The 24,202-nt window shown below is 36.8% G+C and overlaps 2 protein-coding genes and 1 long non-coding RNA gene across 3 annotated transcripts; all 3 read left to right on the forward strand.

Annotated features, from left to right (window-relative positions):
• Nucleotides 1-1,326: 1,326 nt before the first annotated feature.
• On the forward strand, nucleotides 1,327-10,159 carry LOC113229819. Its single transcript, XM_026463498.1, has 5 exons — nucleotides 1,327-1,451; nucleotides 5,382-5,522; nucleotides 7,347-7,481; nucleotides 9,200-9,430; nucleotides 9,946-10,159. The coding sequence occupies exons 1-5, from the start codon at nucleotides 1,410-1,412 to the stop codon at nucleotides 10,051-10,053; spliced, it is 657 nt and encodes a 218-aa protein (XP_026319283.1). The 5' UTR covers nucleotides 1,327-1,409; the 3' UTR covers nucleotides 10,054-10,159.
• A 4,335-nt stretch (nucleotides 10,160-14,494) lies between these two features.
• On the forward strand, nucleotides 14,495-17,652 carry LOC113229740. The gene is made up of 4 exons (XM_026463423.1): nucleotides 14,495-14,539; nucleotides 15,850-15,912; nucleotides 17,183-17,302; nucleotides 17,377-17,652. Exons 1-4 carry the CDS (start codon nucleotides 14,495-14,497, stop codon nucleotides 17,650-17,652), a joined length of 504 nt encoding a protein of 167 aa, XP_026319208.1.
• A 42-nt stretch (nucleotides 17,653-17,694) lies between these two features.
• On the forward strand, nucleotides 17,695-23,920 carry LOC113229847. Its single transcript, XR_003310441.1, has 3 exons — nucleotides 17,695-17,721; nucleotides 21,008-21,088; nucleotides 23,798-23,920. It is a non-coding gene; the product is annotated as an uncharacterized LOC113229847 (long non-coding RNA).
• Nucleotides 23,921-24,202: the final 282 nt, after the last annotated feature.

Genomic DNA, 24,202 nt, shown 5'->3' on the forward strand with positions numbered 1-24,202 from the left:
GTACACATCGCACCGTTTCCAATACTTGTTACGCATTGTGATATGCATTACTAATATTTTTCTTTATTTTTTTCTGATGTATGACCTATTGTTACTTGCGCATACAATGTGCATTGTAGGCAATGTATCTGAACGTAATTTTACACTTGAGTTTCATTTTTTTGTAAGAAGTGTTATAAAGGGTGAAAATATTGACTACAAACGTATTTTGTTCTATATTTTTGTGAATTCGCACAACAAAAAAATTAAATTGTTCATTTTAGAAATGAACTTACATATCTAATTACAAGGACTCAAGTTAAAAAAATTTTACGTATAAGATTAAGGTAGTTTTAGTGTGTTACTCAATGGCGCTGATATAATAAGATACCGGTTGTTAACCAAAATTTACCATTCATATGGTTTAAAACTATAGTGAAACAAAAACTTTATAATAAAGGTACACACTACATATTAACAACAACACAACTTTGTTTGTTTTTTGTTTTTGTTTGTATTTTTTTTTATAATATCAACTGACGGGACGAACAAGTCGTGCGCCTGATGGTAAGCTACACGCCTGTCCTTATGGACAGGCTGTTATCAGTTGCAGTGCCAGCTCTTTAAATCGCAACATAACACGACATAAGTCCCATGTGCCTGTAATTTCGCCAGCACCCTTACCCTTCAAAACCGGAACATAGTAAAACTAACATTACTATTTGGCGGCAGAAATAAATAAGGTGGCAATTGTTCTTTGAATTCATATGGAATTGATGTAACATGCGATTTTTTTTTAATTAACAAATTTTAATGAAACATTTTTTTCTACCAAGGTTTACTCATTATCATCTATAAACATCATCAAACTTAAGAGTTACACTCTTGTCGGTGGAGCCTCATCTATAATTCAATTTAAAAAATGAAAACGACACCAGAAGAGCTGGGGATCTCTTATTTTACGAAAATTATATAGTTTCGCACACGTTAGAAAGCAGACAAAACAATAAAATCAATGAATATCAAAAATATATTGTGTGTGAAAAATAAACGAATTCGAAATATGTATAGGAAGTGTACGAAACCGGATTAATCTCCGAGTTTAAGTGAAATGTTAGGATATTAAATAATAATAATATTAATATTCATTCAATGAAAAATGTACATCATTACAATGCTAAGCTAAACAAACATGTGGTACCAATACAGAGGAATCCTCTTTCCAACAAAAAAGAATCATCAAAATCGGTTTACAAAAGCCGGAGTTATTGCCTAACATACATACGAAAAAAACAGTCGAATTGAGACCTGTTCTTTTAAAAAAGGTCTGTCGCCAATATTGGTTTTCATCCTGTATAATGTTAAGTACATGTTACATGTTCACCTATACATATGGGCTAGTCGCTCTAGTAAAGAATAGTTAACCAGCCATGATTGTGCTCTTTATTATTCTTTTTGCTGTTGATTCAGAGGTGAGATTTTATGTCTTTTGACGAAATGTTTTGTGATAGCTGAAAAATTGTTTCTGACACAGTAATTTGTTATTGATCATCATCATCATCATCAACCCATTTGTACTAGGTCCCACTGCCGGGCACTGGTCTCCTCTTAAGCGGGGGTTTAGGCCTCCACGCTCGCCCAATGCGGGGGGACTTCACACGTTTCCCGAGGGTTGTGAACCTTATTCGACGTGCGGGTTTCATCACGATGTTTCCTTCACCGAAAAGATCATGAGTAATTTCAAATTCAATTTCGTACATAAATTACGAAAAACTTGGAAGTGCACGCCAGGATTTGAACCCACGGCCACAGCTTGAGAGGTCAAACCATTACGGTATCACGGCTTAGTTAGAGATAATTAGGATTATTTTAAGTTACTACGACACTTTCTATTTACGACATTTGAAGAGACCATAAATTGTTTAAATGCAAAATAATGTAAGTGAAGATATTTGTGTTTTCCATTCGTTACTTTCATCTCTGGACTGTATTCGCACTTTCCATCAGGCGCGGTGCAGTCATTTTGCCGAGTCACAATAAAAAAAAAGGTAAATTTGCCGTTTCTGCATAACGAACTATTGACAAGAAAGTAATAATAGGGGTTAAAGTATGAAATTGCCGATTTGTACTGAAAATCTAAATTGTTTATTTTTTAAATTTTTAACAAATTTATTTAATCAAAATAGTTGCCATTATTATCTATACATTGCTGCCATCTAATGGGAAGGTTATTAATGCCTTTGCGATAGAACTCCGACGATCTAGACTGCACAAACTGTGTGAAAGCATTTTGTACTGCCTCCTGGGAAGAAAACTTCTTGTCACGTAGATAATTGTCCAAATCACAAAAAAAATGGTAGTCCGTTGGAGCAAGGTCTGGTGAATACGGAGGATGACGAATGGTTTCTAACTGCAGTTCCTGAAGGGTCAAAATGGTTTCTCGTGCTGTGTGAGGTCTCGCGTTGTCGTGGAGCAATAATGGTGAAGATCGATTCATGAGTCGGGGCTGTTTTACTGCTAGTTTTGTCAACATGGTTCGGAGTTCGGCACAATAGACATCTGCCGTTATTGCTTGACCAGATCGGAGAAAACTATAGTGAATAACACCATGCTGAGATCACCAAACAGTTACCATTACCTTTTTATTGGTAAGTTTTGCTTTAGGACACTGTTGTGGGTCCTGACCTGGGGTCAGCCATTGCATTTTTCTTTTCCGGTTATCATAAAGAATCCACTTTTCATCACATGTTACAATTCGATTCCTTCATTTCTGTACCGGTTCAACAAGGCAACACAAGTTTCAACACGCGTTTCTTTCTGCAGATCAGTCAAATCATGAGGCACCCATTTTTCGTATTTTTTTATTTTATTGATTTGACGCAAGTGAGTCAATATTGTGGGTAAGGTAACGTTAAACCATGCCGCTAATTCCTGGGTAGTTTGACTAGGATCGGCTTCCACTATCTCTCTTAATTCATCGTTATTCACCTGTGTGGGCGGTCTTCCTCGTGGCTCGTTCTTTAAGTCGAAATTTCCATCACGAAAGCGTTTAAACCAAAATCGCACGGTGCGTTCATTAGTAGACCCATCTCCAAACGCAGCATTGATATTGCGGGCTGTTTCTGCCGCGTTAGTTCCGCGTCGGAACTCGTATTCGAAATCACTCGAATTTTCGCAGTATCCATCTTTCTTGTCTAAATTGAATAACAAAAACAATTGAAAGTCGATATTCAAATGTTTCAAATTTAAAAAAAAAATCACAGAAACCATTTGAAAAAAGTTTCATTCGAAAACCTCAAACCATGAAGATTCTATGAAAATTTAAAGAACCTATTGCAATAAAACGGCAATTTCATACTTTAACCCCTATATTTTGAATAAGTGTTCTATACGAAATGTGCTACGACTAATCGCGTAAGTTAAACTATAGTGGAAATTGAAAATAGTCATTGTTTTTAAAAGCAATAAATGATCGTATTTAAACAAAAAATGTTAAAAATAGAGTTATTAATTTTATATTAGCAACGTCACAATACTACAATTTGAAATATAACATGAATGATCGTCGGTAACACAAACAATAATAATGAATATAAAACAAAATATTGTAACCAAAAGAATATAAATAAACAAAATGTTGTCGAAATACACTAAATAAAATAATGACATAAAATAAAAGTAGAATGATAATTTCTTCGAAAGCAATACCCCTACAATGTAGAATTCATCACATGGTGTTTTTTTAAAAATATTTCTTCACGACTGACCTTTTTATGCCTCCTATCGTTCTTAATGCACGTATTGCTTATCGGAAAACTCCTCAAGGTTCCTCAGGGTTCCGTATTGTCTGTAACTCTCTGTGCTATGGTATGTTAATTCCAGGTACCTTTGCGTATGCTGATGACAGCACAGTTGTAGATAGGTACTTGACCAATGCAAGGGTTAGTGAAGAGGAAATCCAGTCTTGTCGAGAGCCAGTGGTTAGCCGTTTGGATTAGACACTCAAGATAGTCTCCGATTGGGGCGATGCCAATCTTGTCAAATTTAACGCTACCAAAACGCAGGGGTATCTATTCTCCACAAAATGGAGCTGACTGCGACTTTTCATGATATATGCATACCAATAGCTGATGTCTCCAGCTACTTGGAATGGACCTGTCGTCCAATTTGAACTTCGGCAGGTACATCGAATCCATGGCCAAAAATGCAGCATGAAAGCTTGGGATCCTTTCCATGGTGAAGCGTTACTTTACACCGGGATAGTTGCTTCAGCTATACCAAGCACAAGTCCGGTCTTGCAGGGAGTACTGCTGTCACCTTTGGGATGGCTCTATTACAAACCAACTGGCCACCTTGGATTCAATTGACAACCGTGCCAAGAAGCTTATATGTGAATCGGTATTTTATAGGGTATATCACGGAGAGTATGCGACGGAATTACACGATTTAATTCCGCCTTCCCCTTTCTATCACCAGGGGACTAAGCGTAGACTTGGATTCCACCCCATAGTTGTAGATATTCCAAAGATTGGCACGAAGCGTTACGCTGCCACATTTATATGGCGATCGACTATGGAGTGGAATTCTCTGTCTGCAGACTTGTTCCCTGAACGTTATAACTTGGGTCATTTCAAGGCGAGAGTGAATAGGCATTATTTAGGTGTGCATGCTCCATCGTCGACCTAATACCAAGTATAATATCAAGTGACGGCTGCTGACCATAACAGTTGCAGTGCCACTCAGAGCTTTAAATTGCAAAGATCTGAGGGGCACTGTCACTGCGCCCGTAACCCATATATAACATATAAGTTGACAAGTCCCATGTGCCTGTAATTTCACCAGCACCCTTACCCTTCAAAACCGGAACACTATAATGCTGACAGTACTGCTTCGTGGCAGAAATAGGTAAGGTGGCAGAGGCATATGTGAACTTACAATAATTGACAATTCAAATGAACTTGTTCTCAGTAATTGGATGAACAAGTTCGCCGGTCGGTCAGTTTACTCCATAAGCGTGACCAATATTCAATCGATAGTCGATAGAATATTCGTGGACTGCATTCACTAGTTGCTCGCAAGCAGGCAACAATTTTGTGCAATGAACTGTCATTTTACTCCGTCTTTAAAAAAGACAGATTATAGAATTCTAGTATTCCATGCGCACCTGAGTAAGACATTCTTAGGGTCGTATTCCAGAACTCTACTCAATTCTCAAATCGGATTTGAGCAGACTTGAGTATGATTTCACTAGCACTGGAAATACGACCCTAATGGCAAGGACTTGAGTATGATTTTCAGTGCTCACTGCAATACTCAAATCCTGACTTGAGTATTGAGTAGAGTTCTGGAATACGACCCTTAAAGTATGTATTTATACATTGTGTATTATCTATTTTCCTCAGGGAACACTCAATGAATTAATAGACGTATCACAGTTATCACCAGACATGTTGGCAACACAAGGTTCATTATTAACGGAACTATCACAGTCAAATGAAGAAAATGCTGTGCCGGCGAGTTGTTATTGGGATATTTCTAATAATGTAAGTATAATTATTTGTGCTTGAGAGTTTTACATCCATTTCGTGCCTATCATGAACCCTACTGTTCGCATTATAATTTCAATGTTTATAATCTTACACCTACTGAAGTGCAGCCATTTTTTCCACTGTCGCGCTCAAATATGTAAATTGAGAAATATATAGTTCTTTATATAATAATAATCACGAGCACAATTGAAACACGTCCTTATAGTAATAACGTATATTTCGCGAAGGGAGAAACTACCCACTGACAAATCGCAAGAATGAAATATTATGCATTATTACTACCGAAAGAAGTAGCTCTGAGAAAGAAGACCTCCTTGTGAAAGACTTCGATCAGGGAAGTAGGTAGAAGTAGTCCTACTGCCACCTTACCTATTTCTGCCGCCAAGCATTACTGCTTTCCGTAATTTAATGTGAGCATTACTGTGTTCCGGTTTTGAAGGGTAAGGGTGCTAGTGAAATTGCCGGGACATGAGACTTATCAGCTTATGTCTCAGGGTGACGGACGCAGTGACAGTGCCCATCAGGTTTAAAGCTCTGAGTGGCACTGCAACTGTTACGGACAGACGTGTCGCTTACCACCAGGCGCACAATTTGTTCGTCCAACCTCTTGATATTATAAAATAAAAGACAAAACGGATTGTGATGATCAAGAACCACATAGTGGTGATGATGTTGTGCAATAAGCACCATCTAGTTGATTTGTTTGTTATCACTAGAAATTATAGCAGCTTGACAAATTGCAGCTTGTCAATGTAAACAAATTAGTTACAAAAATAACTATTTGCTACGTCCATTGACTTACAAATAAATGGACGACGGGTCTAATACAAAAACCACGAAAAAAATGGTCCAAGTCAAACTATTAGAAATTTAAATTGTAATGTCATCGCAGTATCGCGCTGTCAGTCGAACAAATGAAGACTAAAGCGGAGTTTGGCGCTCTGTATACGATTTTAGCGCCTTACAAGTGCGGACACTTTTTAGCGCGGACCCGACGTCCATATAATTGTACGTCAATGGCTACGTCGCAATATCTGGTGTGCCAATACGTACCGAATACCTCTCGAATTAGGAATCTAAATAAAGGAGTTGTTCCTTTAGTGGTACTAAAATAAATGGAAAATTTAACCAGGCTTTTAGTTGGTTTTTTGTAAAGAGTACTGAAAATCCAAAAAGTCTGAATTAAAAACAAATTATTTTTGACCTGCAATTTCCAGAAAATCGTTAGGCACTTTTAATACTACGTAAATTAAAACGGAACTAATTTTTATGTAATTTTTTGGCTAATGCGCCAGTATAATATTTTTTATAGCCAATGCCATAAAAAATATTGACAGATCAGCTGTCAATGTTATTCTTAAGCAATTTATTATGAATTCAATTAGCCAATTAATGATTTTTAATTATTTTAGCGTTTAAGTGTTGCTGCATTTTGAACTTTTTTTGGTATCGCTGCTGCTGGTAATTAATTTAACATATCTATCACACTTTTGTTTTAAATAAATAAGTAAAAATGCAGCACACAATATTTTTTATTATTATTTCGCTAAGCTCTTTATTTCATGCTTATATCTGGCAAAAAATTTGAAACTGGTTAACTTTTTCTGGGAATAAAGTACCAAGCTTCATACTAATTCCGTACAAGTCTTTTGTCTATACTCCGATATCCTAAACGATGCGTTTCGATGTATGTCTATCTTTATGCTAATGCGCTTGGCAAAATTAGTACCAGTTATAGGGTCTTCTATTTGCTTCGTTCAATGTTAAAAAACGTTATGAAAAGAACTTATAATATAAAATAATAAATAATTGTTACAGACGAATGTAACCCTTGGTGACTGCTGTCAGTTACCGCCATTGTTTTACGATAAAAAATTGAGATCGTGCCGCTTGGACGTTATAAAAGCAAAACGGAGAAATACACAATTTAAACGAAGTGACGAAGAAGCATACGTAAGGCTGCATATTATTATTCATCTTCATAAGTATTCGTTATTTGTTAAGCACACAAATGCAAGACACTAAGAGAGTAACTGCTATGTACTGAAGGAACTTACTCTCTTAGTACCTTTTATAAAATAATAATCTCAGTGCAGTGTACTAAAAAATCGACCTCAAAAGGTCGTGGTATACATCTATTTGCCAAGTTTTATTGAAATCGGTTACCGGAAAGTGCGCGAAATCAGATTCATATTCAGATTCATAGGGTACTTTCCAACAAAAAATGAGTCATCAAAATCTGTTCACAAATATCCTCACATAGCCGGAGTTATCGCGTAACATACACACAAAAAAAAAAACCATGAAATAGACAACCTCCTCCTTTTTTTGAATTCCTCACAAGGTTGAGGAATTACATCTGTTTATCAAGTTTTATTGTATTATTACATTGTACGTGAAATCCAATAAACCGAATTCATCCTCTAATTTGCCACCCTTAGAGGTCGAATATTTTCTTCAAATTTGAATGGAACCATTACCGAGGGGACAACTTTTTCCAAAAAAAAAACATCGACGGAAGAACAATCGATCGATTCTTAAATGTCGGAGTAATCGCGTAACACACAAAAAAATTACGAATCGGTCGATTTAGTGAAAGAAATCGTCTTTCTGTGGTTAGACATTACACAATCGGATAATATATTAGTTGATACGTAATTTCTGGTAAAACAGCACTAGCCAAATCATCAGATAAGTTTCATAATTATTATGTACAGGAGAGTACCATTGGCAGCTGCCCTGATAATTGGAATCAAACTACTTCTTATTGTATCTATGGTAAACTCTATATTATTGTGGCCTAGAACTCAGCCACACCGACCGCGTTACTATTAGCCGCCATTAAATCCTCAAGTGCAGGACACGCAGAGCACGATGTAAGATGGGCCATAATTTGAATCGCATCTTACAAGCAAGTGAAGTGAGAACCATCCTGACCTGATAAAACCTGTTTAAAGACTTCCAAATTGGCCATGGCAATTCGTATGCCTAAAGTTGATATAGGACAAGTATTTGTAATAAAGTAAAAGTAGAAGTAGCAGTTCCTAAGCTTTTAAATTTATCTTCCAAAAATACAATTAACGTTATTGTTAATTAATTAACAATAACGTCGGCTAAATTTAAAAACCTCGTAACTCCATTTTTATGATGAAATACCTTTTTTTACATTTCAAGCCTTTTAACAAGGAATTAAAGCTTAAAATATAATGTCTAGTGCCTTTTTTAGTTATAAAATAAAGGTACAATCATAGATTACCATATTATTAATTCTAGTACTTCTCTTTTTTGTGCCTACTCAACGCGTTGTATTACATATAAATTACAACGACAAGCGTCGTACAAGGAGCCAGGAGACGAAGCAGGGAAGGGTGCTGCTGCGGTGCGAAAGTAAGCGACGTTAAGTTGCAATACAAACCGCTCGTGTGGCACTCGTTTAACTAGCGTTGCGATGACGCAATGCCTAAGAAACCCCCATGTGGCATCGCTTTTATCCGACATTAAGCTTCTTTAAAGACATATATGTGTCGGGGCTCCATATAATATATTAAGCTAGCTTGGATTACATATTCATAGTGCATCGCAAGGTATATTTGTTTTACTGTCTTGTCAAAAGGATTGCATCCCCACATGAAGAAACTACGGCGCTGTTAATATTTCCCTATTTTTTTCAGTGTTCACATTTATTATGCGTGTTAAATAGATTGAATTTATTAAACACATATAAAAACACTATTGACGAGAAGAAATTTTATAACTTTTTAAATGATTTGGCGAAGCAACACCCAGCATTCAGAAACGCAGTGAATTTGGTTAAAAACAAATGTATCAAAAACGATTCATTCGAATTACTTGCCTGCTCATCGAAATATTTATTTGCTTGCATGGTTACAACTATAGCTTTTGTAAGTACCATTTTATAGTACCGTCGCTATGAAACACAATTAGAAAGAAAGAGCGTTATTACAGGGAGTGTATCGCTTATTAACGCAGAATCGCACTAAGCCTGTCGAAAACGCTTTATTATGTCCATGAATATAAGAGCGAAAAAGACGTGCATTTCTTGTCGATTCGTACGAACGCAGCTCGATACATCTTGCTTGCGACATGATGTTTACGCGCGTTTGAATCGATTCACCATAGCGCGTCTGCGGCGCGTACACGCGCATATGACGCGCGTGTTAATGAGTGAAACACGCGTTTACGGCATAATCCCCCTTCAACTCTTTCCATTTCTTTCTATCCACTTTTACGCTACTGGTTGTTCACTTAGTTAAAATAGGTAACCCAACTTCCGAGTGGGTTCACGTGTACGTATTTATTCTCTAGGTCTCTACTTTGCCCATCGATTACTTCTCGTTCAAACAATATTATCCTACAGTATATATTTAATTCATAATATGTGTTTCCTTCCCTTCAGGAATGTCCTATAGGATGGCATGGGAAGCCAGAATGCTTTTCATTAAAACAATCATTACGTATGTGTGGATCATCAATTATGAAATCAAGTAAGTATATATCCAAATGATTCGTGGAAAAACTTGTTGTTACTACTATAGAGATAATTTATCAGTACTTAGTTACATATTTATTGTTTCTGTGTTCATAGTTTCTTTGCCCCATTGGATTATTTTGTTCTAATAATTGTAATAATCTGGAAAGTACATTTATTTTCAATGAAAACTAATTTTGTTATGTATTTAAATGTAAATAAATAAATTATTTCACATTTTGTTTTTATTCATCTTCAAAGAAGTATTAGAAAAATATTTGGTAGAGTATGAAACCTATTTGGAACCACTTGGATCCTATAAAAACATAGTGTACAAAGCCTTCTGCAAACCATGGTATCACTACAATGTCAAGTTCTCCTGAAACCTATTACAGAGCAATAGAGTCCTCAGTCACTTAAAAGTTTCAATGCAGTGCAATAGATGGCGCTTTTAGAGAGACAAACCTAATGAAAATTTTACTTTCAAATCATACCACTTTTCGTGCTAAAATAATAGTGAATTTAGTACGTGCATTGATTATGCAACGTGTCACTTTTTCCTAGTATAGTTGTCCCAAGCCGGAAAAAGTTAATTTGATGGGGATTTTCCTTACATGTTGAGCGCCATCTGTGCCGCTGCCTAAAAATCACGAAGGCCGCCGTACGAACATCACAATCCCTTTATCTCAAATGGTTTGCTGTGAAACTGCCTGACTTGCATAATTCATAAACAACGAATTCGTATTTTGGTAACTTTCGAGATATTTGCGCCTAAAAATGTCATTTACACTAACTTTACTCAACAACACTAACTTTACTCCAAGTACCTTGGAGTGCCAAGGTCGCTCCCCGAAGTCTTCAGCAAACCAAGGAGGCTGCTGAGATTCCTGGAGGAGCTTGGGTGGCACGAGTAGGACCCTGCACCCACCACACGCAAAATAGGCGCTTTGTCGTCGAGTTGCGGATACCAGCCCGTTGCACCAAGTACCAAGTACCAAGTACTCAACAACACAACTGAAACTAAATAAGATGAGATAAGAAGCTTGGGGGTTTTAGATCTCGTTTCGCCAATTCCAGATAATAATATGCTAATAAGTCAATTTTGTTAACAATTTCGATTACCCACGTAGTTTAGTTTAGAGGACAACTCAAATCGCTTGGCGATAAGAAAAAAAGATGGCGATTCAAAATGTGACCAACGAACGGTTGTTGTTGTGAGTTGGGGTAAAGTGAATTGGTGTTAATATTTTTAACCGACTTCGAAATGTATGCATATTACGCAATCTCCGACTAGCGAACTGATTTTGATGATTCGTTTTTGTTGGAAAGAGGGTACCTAATATTGGTCTCAGTTAAATTAAATAAAAAATAGAAAACTAGGGGATGCAAGCACGTAATTATATTAAGTACATTTAATGTACATTAGGTGTTAAGCGCATTTCCCATTGTACTTTGCTGGGTCTTTGGAAATTAAGTAATTCATTCATATAACAAATAACAATTTACCATTCCATCAGTGTTGGTAATTACTATTTCATAATATCACAGCCTTGCTTGCAAATTCTATGACTGACTCTATATTAGAAACATAGAAAAATGTCACGGTTTTAAATAAAGTTTCAGAAGTAGTATAATTCCTTGTGAAAGAGTTCGTCCAAAGAAGTACTGCCACCTTACCTATTTCTGCCACCAAGCGGTAATGTGAGCATTACTAAATAAATAAATAAATAAATAAATAAATATTAGAAAATATTACGTACATTACTCTGATCCCAAAGTAAGTAGCTAAAGCACTTGTGTTATGGAAATCGGAAACAACGATGGTACCACAAACACCCAGACCAAAGATACTAAAGAAAGTTACGTAGGGGATCGAACCAGGGACCTCAGAGATGGCGTCACCATGAAAACCGATGTCCAACCACTCGAACACGGAGGCCGTCAAAATTACTGTGTTCCGGTTTTGAATGGTAACGGGGGTCATGAAATTACAGGCACATGGATTTGTCAATAGTACCCCTCTGATATTTGCTGTTTAAAGCTCTGAGTGGCAATGCAACTGTCATGGACAGGCGTGCGTTTAACACAAGACACACAACTTGTCCCGCCACTTGGTATAAAAAAAAAATTAAATGAAAAAGATTTTGCGTATAGAAAATCACATGATACGCGTACTTAAAAAAAATGAGCTATTCTCATTTCTATTTACAACATGTTAATGAAAAGAACTAAATTCACTTGGGCATAGTGTTGTTTCGTAGCCTCCGCCTAAGTTTTCTGTCGGACATTATCGGAACATAATTACTAAAATCCTGAACAAAGGTTAAAAACACATAATATGGCTAATCTATCAACTGGTTACGAGTGATATGAAAAAGTGCTACATTGACCCAACAAAGTGGGAGTCTTTTGTAACAAACAAAACATCACAATATGAAACCCGTTGACGAATTGAGTTAGACGTCAAACGTATCCGACGATCATCACTACATTCATGATGTGCCCACGTGCACCCTGTGCGCGGTCTTTATTAAATTAAATTTGGCTACGTAGCCACGTAAGAGCGCACTAGCGCCACCAACAGCGGAATTGAAGCAGTTCCCGTAGCCGAAAACGGTTAGGAAAACTATACTATACGAGTGTTGTATTTTAATACAGTTACACCATATAAACACAATAAGCAAAACATATCATAATATTTTTATTGTATCTACCATCTTGCTGTGCTATGGTATGATATGGTTTGGTGTCCGCAACTCGACTTCTACGCACCTATTTTGATTGTGGTGGGTGCAGGGTCCTTCTCGTGCCACTCGAACTCCTCCATGAACCTGAGCATTCTCCTGGGTCTGCTGAGACTCGGCAACCACGCTGTTCTAAAGCAAACTTTCTGTGAGAAATATAGGCTAAAAACCACCCTATCGAGTTACCGCCTTTGCGTACCTTTGTCGCAAGAAAATGTCGTCCTACTTTTAAATTTCACGTTTTCGTCAAAAATACTAATTTTATTGCGCGCTCCTTCACATTCAAGTTCTAAATTCAAGTATAGGTCACTTACGACAATATATTCTTAAGTTTCAAATGCAAAGTCCAACGTGCGTTTGACTATTATTAAGTACCTATAAGTGCTTAAGAAGCTTCACTTATGTAATATAAACACAATTCTTGACAATCAATGTTACTCATATTCTTTTAGAATAGTTTACAATACAAAAAAGCAAACCAAAAGAAATATTTACGCTCATGATTTGTTTACTTCTTTAACCGCCATGGATTATGTATTATTCAGACTGTAGAAAATGTAAAATATGCCTAGCGCATCTCAATAGGTTACGTGATATTTTTTAGACAAAAACGATATAATTTTCATACATAATATTTACAAATATTGATCACATAAACATAGTAACTAAAAGTAATGTTGAATCAGATAGTCTTTGAATCTACTATGAAAGGAGATAACGTCCACATGTCAATGAGTACAGTCTTTACAGATAAATTCCGACGTGTGTTTATCTGAGAAAAAGTAATAATTGCTTGTGAACTAAACAATTTCATTTATCAAACATTTTGTATGACCGCGATTATGTGCACAACTAAGATACTCGTAAATAATATGTTATGTTCCATAAGAATGACACATGTCAAACTTCAAGAACCAGTGACGGGATACGATTAGTGAAACCGAGAGTAGATGTTAAAATATATCGACAGAATTATGACATATTTTAATAAGTGTTATCATGGTAGTGACTGAAATCAACTCAATAATTAATTAATAGGGTTTGCCCCGTGTATAATTTCGAATTGAACGTAATTGTCACGAGAGTTTGCAATGGAATTGCATGATTTAATTTCGCCTTCCCCATTCCATCATCGTGGGACTAGACGTGGATTGAGGTTCCACGCCTATGTTGTGGATATACCAAAGATTCACATTCGCATTCCACATTTATATGATGACAGCCTGCAGACTTGTTCCCTGAACGCTATGACTTGGGCCTCTTTAAGATAAGGGTGAATAGGTACTATTTAAGTGTGTATACCACATCGTCGATCTCATTGTCGCTTTCCTTCAAGTCACGTGGAAGTCAAATACGCACTTATTTACTTATTAAAAAAAAACTGAACATTCGTAAATAACACTATAGTAGCACTCTGTTACGACGCCATTATTAAATTCAAATTATAGTAGTCTATAATTTTGATTTACGAGCTACGTTAACACTATTTAATTTTGCGTGTCCCTGCTCTTTTGAAAAACGCTGGAATTAAATACCTACCAGGTATTTTTTATCTGATGAGCGACATTAATTGACCACCAAAAGTAAGTCCAACCATTCATTTCAATCAAGTGGCTGTTCTGTGAAAACTTCATTTGAACTATTCTATTGTATGTAATTTTGCTTACATCTCAAGCAGACTGGTATTTATAAAGCGTCGACCATGTAGACGTCGTCCTCACTTCGAAGTTACAATGCACAACTTCATTGTCATAGTTTTATTAGCAACGTTACTGGAGGTAAGAATAATTTTATTTAAAGAAATTTAATAATGTAAGGTAAAAACCAATACTTAATTACAATTTAATATTTATTAAAAACTAAAGGGTTAAATGGGTTGGTTTATTGATCTCCAAACAATGGTCAAGTTACCTCTTTAATTATCATACGGATTTGCTAATATTTCAAATATTAGTAGTTAGTAGTAAACTGCTCTTTTTAAGTATTCGTTATATCTAACCGTGACGTAAGTTTAAGTTATAAATATGTCGCATTGTGTGACACCGTGCATACGAGCTATATTGCACATGTGCAGTGCTCTATTGTAATCGAATGATCTGTGATATTTTTGTACGTAAATAAATAATAAAACGTTATTGATGGACTTTAGAGCAACGCCGTGATATTGCCACGGCAGAGCGGCAGCGTTTATATGCTACGCTAAATTGTCCTCTTTCCCATAGCCGTATGAAACATTATATGAACCGAATCTCTTATCAGCACGAAACTTTCTTAACTCCCCATGATTCCTTAAGTCAGTCTCCAAGTCCCAGAGGGCAGTTTTTCCTATTGTCGAACGTGACGACGGCACGGTACGCCGCCTTCGGTGTCACTTGAAATTCGTCAGATTAACTCCACCCCCTGTACCATTTTTTTCTGATACCAAGTGAAGGGACCATCTGCACACCTGTCTATAGCAGTTGCAGTGCCCACTCAGATATTTAAATCGCAAAGACCTGAGGGGCATTGCCACTGCACCTTGAGACATAAGTTAACAAGTCCCACATGCTTGTAATTTCACCACCACCCTTAAACGGCCCATTCACTACCTGCATGGCAGACCGCCGCGCAAGCAGGAGACTGCTCACACTATTTCACCCTTCAAAACCGGAACATAAAAATACTCGCTCACGTTATTGCTTGGCTGTACAAATTGGTAAGGTAAGTGGTAAGTACTTCCGTAGACCAACTCTTTCACAAGGAGCTCTATTGCTACTCAATCATTGCATAGTTCTATGTTTTTTTAAGCCCGTTCCGAATTTCATGCCATTTATGCGCAATTATAATGGAAGTTTATATTGCTAACACTACGTCAGTATTGTTAGGTACCTACGCTCCATTTCCGTAGTACATGTTGCTGAAGCTCTGCCGCGGCATCCCTGACACCATTTACGCGTTGTTGGGAATTCTGCCTTAAAATACTGGCTTTAAGGTAATAATTTTAAATTACTTGTCTTAGAGACTAATTAAGGGAGTCGATATAATTAAAAAATCCGATGATATTTTCTCTTATAAATCTTCTCTCTTAAAAATCTGATGAAAATTTCAGATGATATTTTCGCTACCACCAGCGCATATACCGAAAATATGCATAGAAACTCCTCCATTCGCGGTGAGTACGAGTATACAAGCTATAACAAAAAAGGTCTGATCATATTTCCGTTGGTAAGACGATTATCAATGGAAATATGATCAGACGTTACAATAGAATGCTATTTAGAGAAAAAATATTTCAAACTAGTCAAAAAAATATATGTTACTCATAGGTACAGTAGTCTGATTGAGAGCACATGTTGTATTGTAATTGTTTGCTGAAGTTGTTTACTGTTACGATTACTATGCCGTTTGAAATATGGTCAGAATTATTGATTGCAATCATTGACTTACAATTATATGGACGTCGGGTCCGCGCTAAAAAGTGTCCGCACTTGTAAGGCGCTAAAATCGTATACAGAGCGCGACACTCCGCTTTAGTCTTCAATTGTTCTACCGACAGCGCGATACTGCGATGACATTACAATTTAAATTTCGAATAGGTTGACTTGGGACATTTTTTTCGTGGTTTTTGTATTAGACCCGTCGTCCATTTATTTGTAAGTCAATGATTGCAATAGTATATAATTTATAAAATACGATATAAAAATGTAAAATCGGGATGGGAAACCTCTATTCACATAATATACCGCAAAAAGAAAGGAATGGACTGGTTCCGTGTGACAGTAGAAAGACCGATGCTACACGATGCGTTCCGTCAGCATTGCGACACCTGTACGGTGACGCTGTATATTCATAATCAGAGCGACACGTGCCACAAGGGCCCAGGAGACGAAGCGGGGAGGGGTACTGTGGTGCATAATTAAGCGGCGTTACGTTGCGACAGTGGTAGAGTCTCTCCCGCAGCACGCCCTTCTGGCGGAAGTCTTCAGTAGCGCCCTGTGCCGAGGTCAATGCCCACTTGCAACAATGCGCCCTCAGGCCCGCTGCTCAGTTTATTTTACGGGTTATGAGGCTTCAGCTCGCCCTTTAATCCGTTGGCGCAATCAAGGCCATCAGCGGCCAACTGCAAAATATGCTTCATAAAAAAAGCGACACTGCTTTCTCGTGTGGCAATTGGTGCGTTAAAATCTTAGGTTAGCGCAACGCCGACGCAACGCTTGTGGATTCCGCTAGTCTTCTCAACTATCTTGTTTTGTAGCTAACAGGGATCTAATACGTGTAGCAGAAAATTAAAACTCAGCTGTTTGCCCTGGGAGTGGTTTTTTTTTAAACTTACTTTATTGGCGTAACCTGGTTACACTTATGCACGAAATGTATGTGAAAAGGGTTATAATATTATTACATACTCGGTTTTAGAGCGTATTTCAAAAGGCTGTTGTTTCTAGGACCCTCCTCCAGACTGCTGCGAAGTGCCGCCCATGTTTACTTTAGCGGATATGTACAATTGTGGCTTCCCGGAACAGACGGAAATGTTGGTAGAGAAAAAAGTAAAGCCATCTAGAATTGTAAGTTTTAACTGTATTTATTTATTGAACAAATTGTTCATATGGGCACGTCACTGACCACACACTTTTTGCAGTGTCCAAAATATCAATGTTTAGCAAAGAAGTATAATCTTTTAGCAGACGCTGAAATTTACCCAGAAGCCGTTATTGATTTTCTAAATAAATATAGTAATAAACATCCAAAGTTCTTACCTGCTGTCACTAATGCAAAACGAAGATGTGTCGGAAAGAAATTGCCTGGCATGGAAACTTGCCCAACGGAAAAAATTTTTGCTTGCATCGCTAGAACAATGATCTTTGTAAGTATCTTGAGGAATAAAATTGTTCGTAAGGTCCTTTTTGAATCATAGTTAATGGTTTTTTTTTAATAAACACGGTATTTGTTTGCAGGAATGTCCAGGATGGCTTATGGATCCTCGGTGCGATTATATGAAAGATTTCGTTAAAATATGTCCGCCATTTTTCTTCAAGTAGAGCTTAAAGAAAATGGCGGGCATATTGCGACGTTTAGGTTGTAGATGTTCAGTGGTTGGATAAGGACATTCCAAATGTGTAGATAAACGATTAAACGTATACAAATAGATACAAGTAGTGTCATAGAATGTTGAAACCACCAAATTTTAATTAATAACTTTTTTCGAATTCCGGATTTATTGAAGAAGCTGTATTGCATCGTAAGATAAACTACATACCAAAGAAGCTGACATTGGACTCGAAAGTAATTCTAGTGACACTATATAAAAATTCATAGTTACTTTCACCAAGTTAAACATTTTTTAGAGTCACAAGTGAAAATTTGTTTTAGTAATGTGGGTACTGTAGATACTTTTATATTCACCCATACTAAAAAAAATATTCACAAAAACTGTAATAGTTTAAAAACAAGCATTAAACAGCTCTTCTACATTGTGAAAATATACAAAGCCTAGCTAGCTGAGAAATTTCCGGAAATCGGGAATTCGAAAAACTAATTAATTAATATTTCGTGGTTTTAACCTCTCCGTGTATCTATAAGTAGACAGTTATGGTACTCATTTGTATTCAGATCAATGGTAATGAATTAAAAGAGTGGTTCATTTATGGTCCTAAATGAACCCCATTATGCCTGCTATTTACTACTGTGAACAGTAAAAGTGGGAAAGTGTTAAGCCACCTAACGATCTTTAATAAGACTTTTTATTAGAGTCGTTTCTTAAACCGTTCATGGCTAGTGAAATCATTTACCGTAAAATTTAATATCAGAATATGATAATTCGGGGTATCTTGTTTTTTATAAGGATTTCTAAAAACAACTATGGGTTTAACAGCGCGATTTTAAAGTGCTGTAGTTGCTGCCAAGCAGTAATGTGAACTTTACTGTGCTCCGGTTTGGAATGGTAAAGGTACTGGTGAAATCACAGGCACATGGGATTTATTAACTTATGTCTCAGGGTGATGAGGGCAGCGGCGGTGCCTCTAAGATCTTTGCGATTTAAAGCTCTGAGTGGCACTGTAACTGTTATAGATAAGCGCGTCTCTTACCATAAGGTCACTTGGCATTAGAAATATTCATTCTAAGTCACGGTAAATAAATAAATAAATATTGAATCAATAGAAGCCTTAAGGCAAGAAAAGTACTGAAATTTTTGTGTGCGGTTTTTTTAAGTACTGCCCATGAAATGGTTAATGAAATCAGAGTTGTTTGAGGTAAGATTATGAATTTGTTAGTTTTATGACAAAAAGCTGATTAAATACATATAATACTACTCAAAATACTCAAATACTCTTTTCCTTATTATACAAATAAGCACAATTTTAAATTATAATGACCTTTTGTTTGGGGACCATTACAACCCAGCTACCGTAAAAAGGTAGCGCAATGGTTTGCGGATGTGTAACAATAGTGGTAATTTAAATAGGCATCTGACACAGCAGACATCCAACTACAACAAGTACTTACGGCATTATAATATCAGTACAGAGTACTAACAAAACCGACCTCAAAAGATCGTGGAATTACATCTGTTTGCCAACTTTTAGTGAAATCGGTTACCGTATAATGCGCGAAACAAGATTCATCCCCTAGTTTGCCACCCTTAGAGGTCGAATATTTTCTTCAAATTTAAATGAGACCACTACCGAGGTACGCTCTTTCTAACAAAAAGAGTTATCAAAATCGGTTCACAAATGCCGATTGAGAACCTCCGCCTTATTTTTGAGGTCGGTTTAAAACAATAGTGTTTGGGCTCATTTAAATGGTGTCGACGAGTGATTGGCTTATACCTTATGTTACCGTATACAGGGCGTCACACGGCCATGCCACATGGAGGGGAAGTATACCTACCTTAAATAACAAATGTTAAATTTCATGGTCTTCCTTTTATTTAAGATGCTATGTTATTTAGAAGAAAACAAACCTTATAATTGAGGCTTTTGATCAGTATAGTAAAACTTACAGGTGTATTTTATTTTCATATTTGGCAGGTTCGATTCCCGGTTCAGACAGAAGTTTTTTATTTAATCTTTGAATGCAGTTCGCATTGTTTTTAAAATTAAAATGAAGTATTCTTCCAGTAAAATTTTCTATCTACGGTATTTAAGGTACTTCCCTCCGTGTGGCGTAGCCGTGAGACACTCTGTGTACGGGTAACCTTTTGAAGTACGCAGTTCTGTATCGGGAGTTATTGAAATTTTATTTTAAATTTAATTCCACAAATGACAGTTACATATAGACTTCCTTCGGAGAGTACGTTAGGAGTGCTATCAGGTGTATCTACTACAACACCACCTCCACCAAGACCATCGTTGTTCATACTACGAGCATAACACCATATTAAGAGAACCACCCACACTAGCATCTTTCGAACGTCAGCGTCTTGCAACGTCCACGCGACGCCAGCGTAGTGTATACTCGACGTTCGGCACTATTGAGCAGTCGCTTAGTGCTGGCTTTACAGTCCACAAATTAGTTAGGGGTACCTACTACTACGTAGTGACGGCACCGCCTCGCGGATGTCGTATCGACGCTCTGCAATTGGCAATGCGCTGACACTCGAAACGTCTCTAAAACTATAATAAACCTCAGTAGAACTGCTGTTTCAGCAAGATTTTCACAGGTGAGATATTATATAGTAATTAATGTTTGTTTCTTAAATACATCCTTCTTATCTATCTATAATAATGAATGTCTGTTTCTACGTTTCTCCAATATACGTTCTATGATTATTCAAGCGCTAGCAACAAAACGTTCATGAGTTTTGATGCGATAGTGTCTAAAGTATTAGAATATCTTTTTAAAATAATCAAGAAGGCCAGTTGTTTTAACAAAAATGCTTTTAATATTAATCTTATTGAAACCACAACATTTTGCTACCATATTCAATTATTTTTTGTGAAATTACTCTACTAGTTTGTTATACTTATTAATACAAAGATCGACACTAAGAAAAATTCCTTCGATTCGTCTGAATTCGAACCAGCGCCTTCAGCATACCGTGCCAGACGCTATCCCAACTGAGTTACGGAGTTTTTCTTTCGGTAACATTACAATGCTGCTGGTGCTAGTTTTTTTTTTATAATATATACATACTCTATCAACTACATACGTTTATTTTATCCTACGCAGTTTGTTCGCACGCATTACGTAATATAATTACATTTTCCCTGCAATATAATTATTAAAGCGATCATTTAGATAATTTAATCAAAGTATATGTTTTGTTTTAGGTGACATCAATACAATACAAAAACCATCTGGTGGCACCTGTGGTCTTTCTCAAGGCGTGTTTGAAACTGCCTCCTAAAGCGGTAAGTCTCGAATATCTACAAGTACAATTACTTTACTAATACGATAACAAACAGGAATATAATAAAATAAACATATTTTATACGATATGTTTCTAAAAGTAATATAACAAAACATTACAATGTGAGCGACACGTGAACGAAGCTTTCTTGACATTCATTTTAATCACACATACGAACGGATTTACTTCGTTATTCCTCAACCGATGCGTATGAAATTTGAAACTAACAAATACCAATTATACAGGTCACGACAATTTTGAATTTGTTAATTAATTTTTCCAAATTTTGAATTTGGAAAAAAGAAATAAGAAGAAAGGCATAAAATAATCTCGTGTATGCAAAAAATATTGTATTATAAAATTTGTGTCGCAAATGTCAGAAATGTTAAAAAGAAATATAACAAAAACTGTTTCGGCATTCGAATTCGAATTTGGAATCGACTTTCAGCTTACTATGAACTTACTCATGTGCTATGAGCATAGTCTAGTCTTTGTTCATCTTTGTCCTATTGTCCCTCGCCAAACTTCGTGTTTCGGCTGTCATCGGGTTTTATTCAATTGCCCTTTGCCTTTGGTACAGACCGGACGCTTTCAGTCGACTTGGAAGTATATAGAGTTGCTATTACATTTTTTATTTATTACACAAGGGGAGAAAACCCGCTAAAGTCACGTGTTTCTGTAGCTTGTGACGTTTTAGTAATCGTAAGAGTAAAGAATATTTAAAAAAATTTGATAAAAAAGATAAATTTTAAAAAAGTTGAAAAGGTATGAAACAACAATACACACATTTCATTTAAATTTAGACGATTTTGACTATTGTGTCAGTAACATGATTTTCATTAACGCTTCAAGGAACTACCTTGTTTGAGAACTTGTATCGCCTCTCACTTGAGACTGGTGTAGTTCCCAGGTCGTGGAAGCTTGCAAACGTGCAACCTGTGCTCAAAAAGTGCGCAAAAGTAAGCAGAGCTGACCCTGTCAACTATCGACCTATCTCAGTCACTTACTATGCAAAACTATGGAACGTGTACTTAATAATCTTCTCCTGTCGTACCTTGAAGACAACGACCTCCTCAGTCATAGCCAGTACGGATTCCGACGAGGGCGATCTACTGGGGATCTTCTTGTATATGCTTGTCAGATATGGAGCGAGGCTATAGAAAGACATGGCGAAACCCTTGCAGTGTCTTTAGACATTTCTAAAGCCTTTGACAGGGTCTGGCATGCAAGCCTTTTAAGCAAGCTTCCGTCTTACGGGCTTCCCACTGACCTTTGCAACTTTATTTCGATTTCTAGAGTGAACGTTCGATTCGAATGGTCTTAGAAGGTTACTCTTCCGAACATCGGGCGATAAAGTTCCTCAGGGTTTCCTACTGTCCGCAACTCTCTTTCTGCTGCATGTCAATGATACGTTAATTCCAGGAGCCTTTGGGTATGCTGATGATAGCACAGTTATGGACAGGTACTTGACCACTGCAAGGGTCAATGGAGAAGAAATACAGTCTTGTCGAGAGTCCATGGTTAGTCGTTTGAATTTGACACATAAGGCAGTTTTCGACTGGGTCGATGCCAATCTTGTCAAATTTAATGCTACCAAACGCATAAATTTGACTGTCTATATCTCCACAAAATGGAGTCCCTTTTCACCTGATTCCGACTTTTCGTAATGAATCCATACCGATAGCCGACCGTCTCCAGCTACTTAGAATAGACCCGTCGTCCAATCTGAACTTAGGCAGATACATTAAATCCATGGCCAAAAATTCAGCCAGGAAACTAGGTATCCTTTCCAACGGGACAGTTGCTTCAGCTGTAACAAGCACAAGTCCAGTCGTGTATGGAGTACTGCTGCCACTTATGGGATTGCTCTTCTAAATACCAACTGGCCACCTTAGATTCAATCGACAAGCATGGCAATTGGCTTATAGGTGACTCGAAATTAGTAGAGGCAAAGCTGTAGAGCCTTGAACACCGCCGTAAAGTTGCCTGCTTCTCAGTATTCTACAGGATATACCACACATTCTCCGTGTTTTTTATAATTAAGGTTCCGCCTTCCCCTTTCCATCACCGGGGGACTAGACGTGGGCTGGGATTCGACCCCTATGTTGTTCATATTCCCAGGATTCACACGAAGTGTATCGCTTCCACATTTATATGGCGAGTGGTTAGAGAGTGGAATTCCCTACCTACGGACTTGTTCCCCGAACGCTATAACTTGGATCTTTTCAAGGCGAGAGTTAATAGGCATTATTTAGGTGCGCATGCTACATTGTTGACCTCATCATCACTTTCCGTCAGGTGAGGTGGAGGTCAAATGCGCACTTATTTTTTATAAAAAAAAATATTTAAAAGTAAAGTTGGTTGATGCGATACAATTTATAGGCTGTCTGGAGACATTAAGAAAATTTTAGTTATACGAAAGAAGTACAATTTATTTATTTTATATTTTTGTTAACTTGCTTATTGATATTGTGTAAATTGTTATTAAAAATAAGGAAATAATTTACATGCTCCATGTAGTTCACATGGAAATCAAAACAAAACAACAATAAAGTATGTTGTTCAAAATTCAAATTATTTAAAATTTTAAATCTAATAATTAATGGGCATGGAAATTAATATTCGTGTGCATTCGGAAATCTGATGATTGCTGAGGGATATTGAGAAAATAGAAGTATTGTATTTTAATGTAACTATCACTCATTTCCAGAATAATGTCAACGAGTGCTGCAAATTTCCACCATTATTCTCCGATGAAGAATTAGCAAACTGCGGTCTATCAGACGTAGTGTCAAATCTATCACAGAGAAAACCAGGAAATTATGATGTTATGGTATATATGTCAGAAATTCGAGGCCAATTTTTGTTGTTTTCGAATTCTTAATTTCATTATAAAGTATTCTTTGTAGTGCAGTGCAAATGTATACAATGGAACAAACATATAAAATAATTATAGGATAAAGCAATATACACAAACATCAGAGCAGTGAAATACGACTGATATGGTTATTCCACAAGAGCAAGGTGCTTTTCCACCGGCAGCGACGAGGCGAGGCCTATTTCTATAAAAAAAATGTCATCAATAGCTATCGCAAGCTCGCGGTTGATATTAACA

This window comes from Hyposmocoma kahamanoa, unplaced genomic scaffold (assembly GCF_003589595.1).
Source record: "Hyposmocoma kahamanoa isolate Upper Pololo Valley unplaced genomic scaffold, ASM358959v1 62, whole genome shotgun sequence".
NCBI classification, from domain to species: domain Eukaryota; kingdom Metazoa; phylum Arthropoda; class Insecta; order Lepidoptera; family Cosmopterigidae; genus Hyposmocoma; species Hyposmocoma kahamanoa.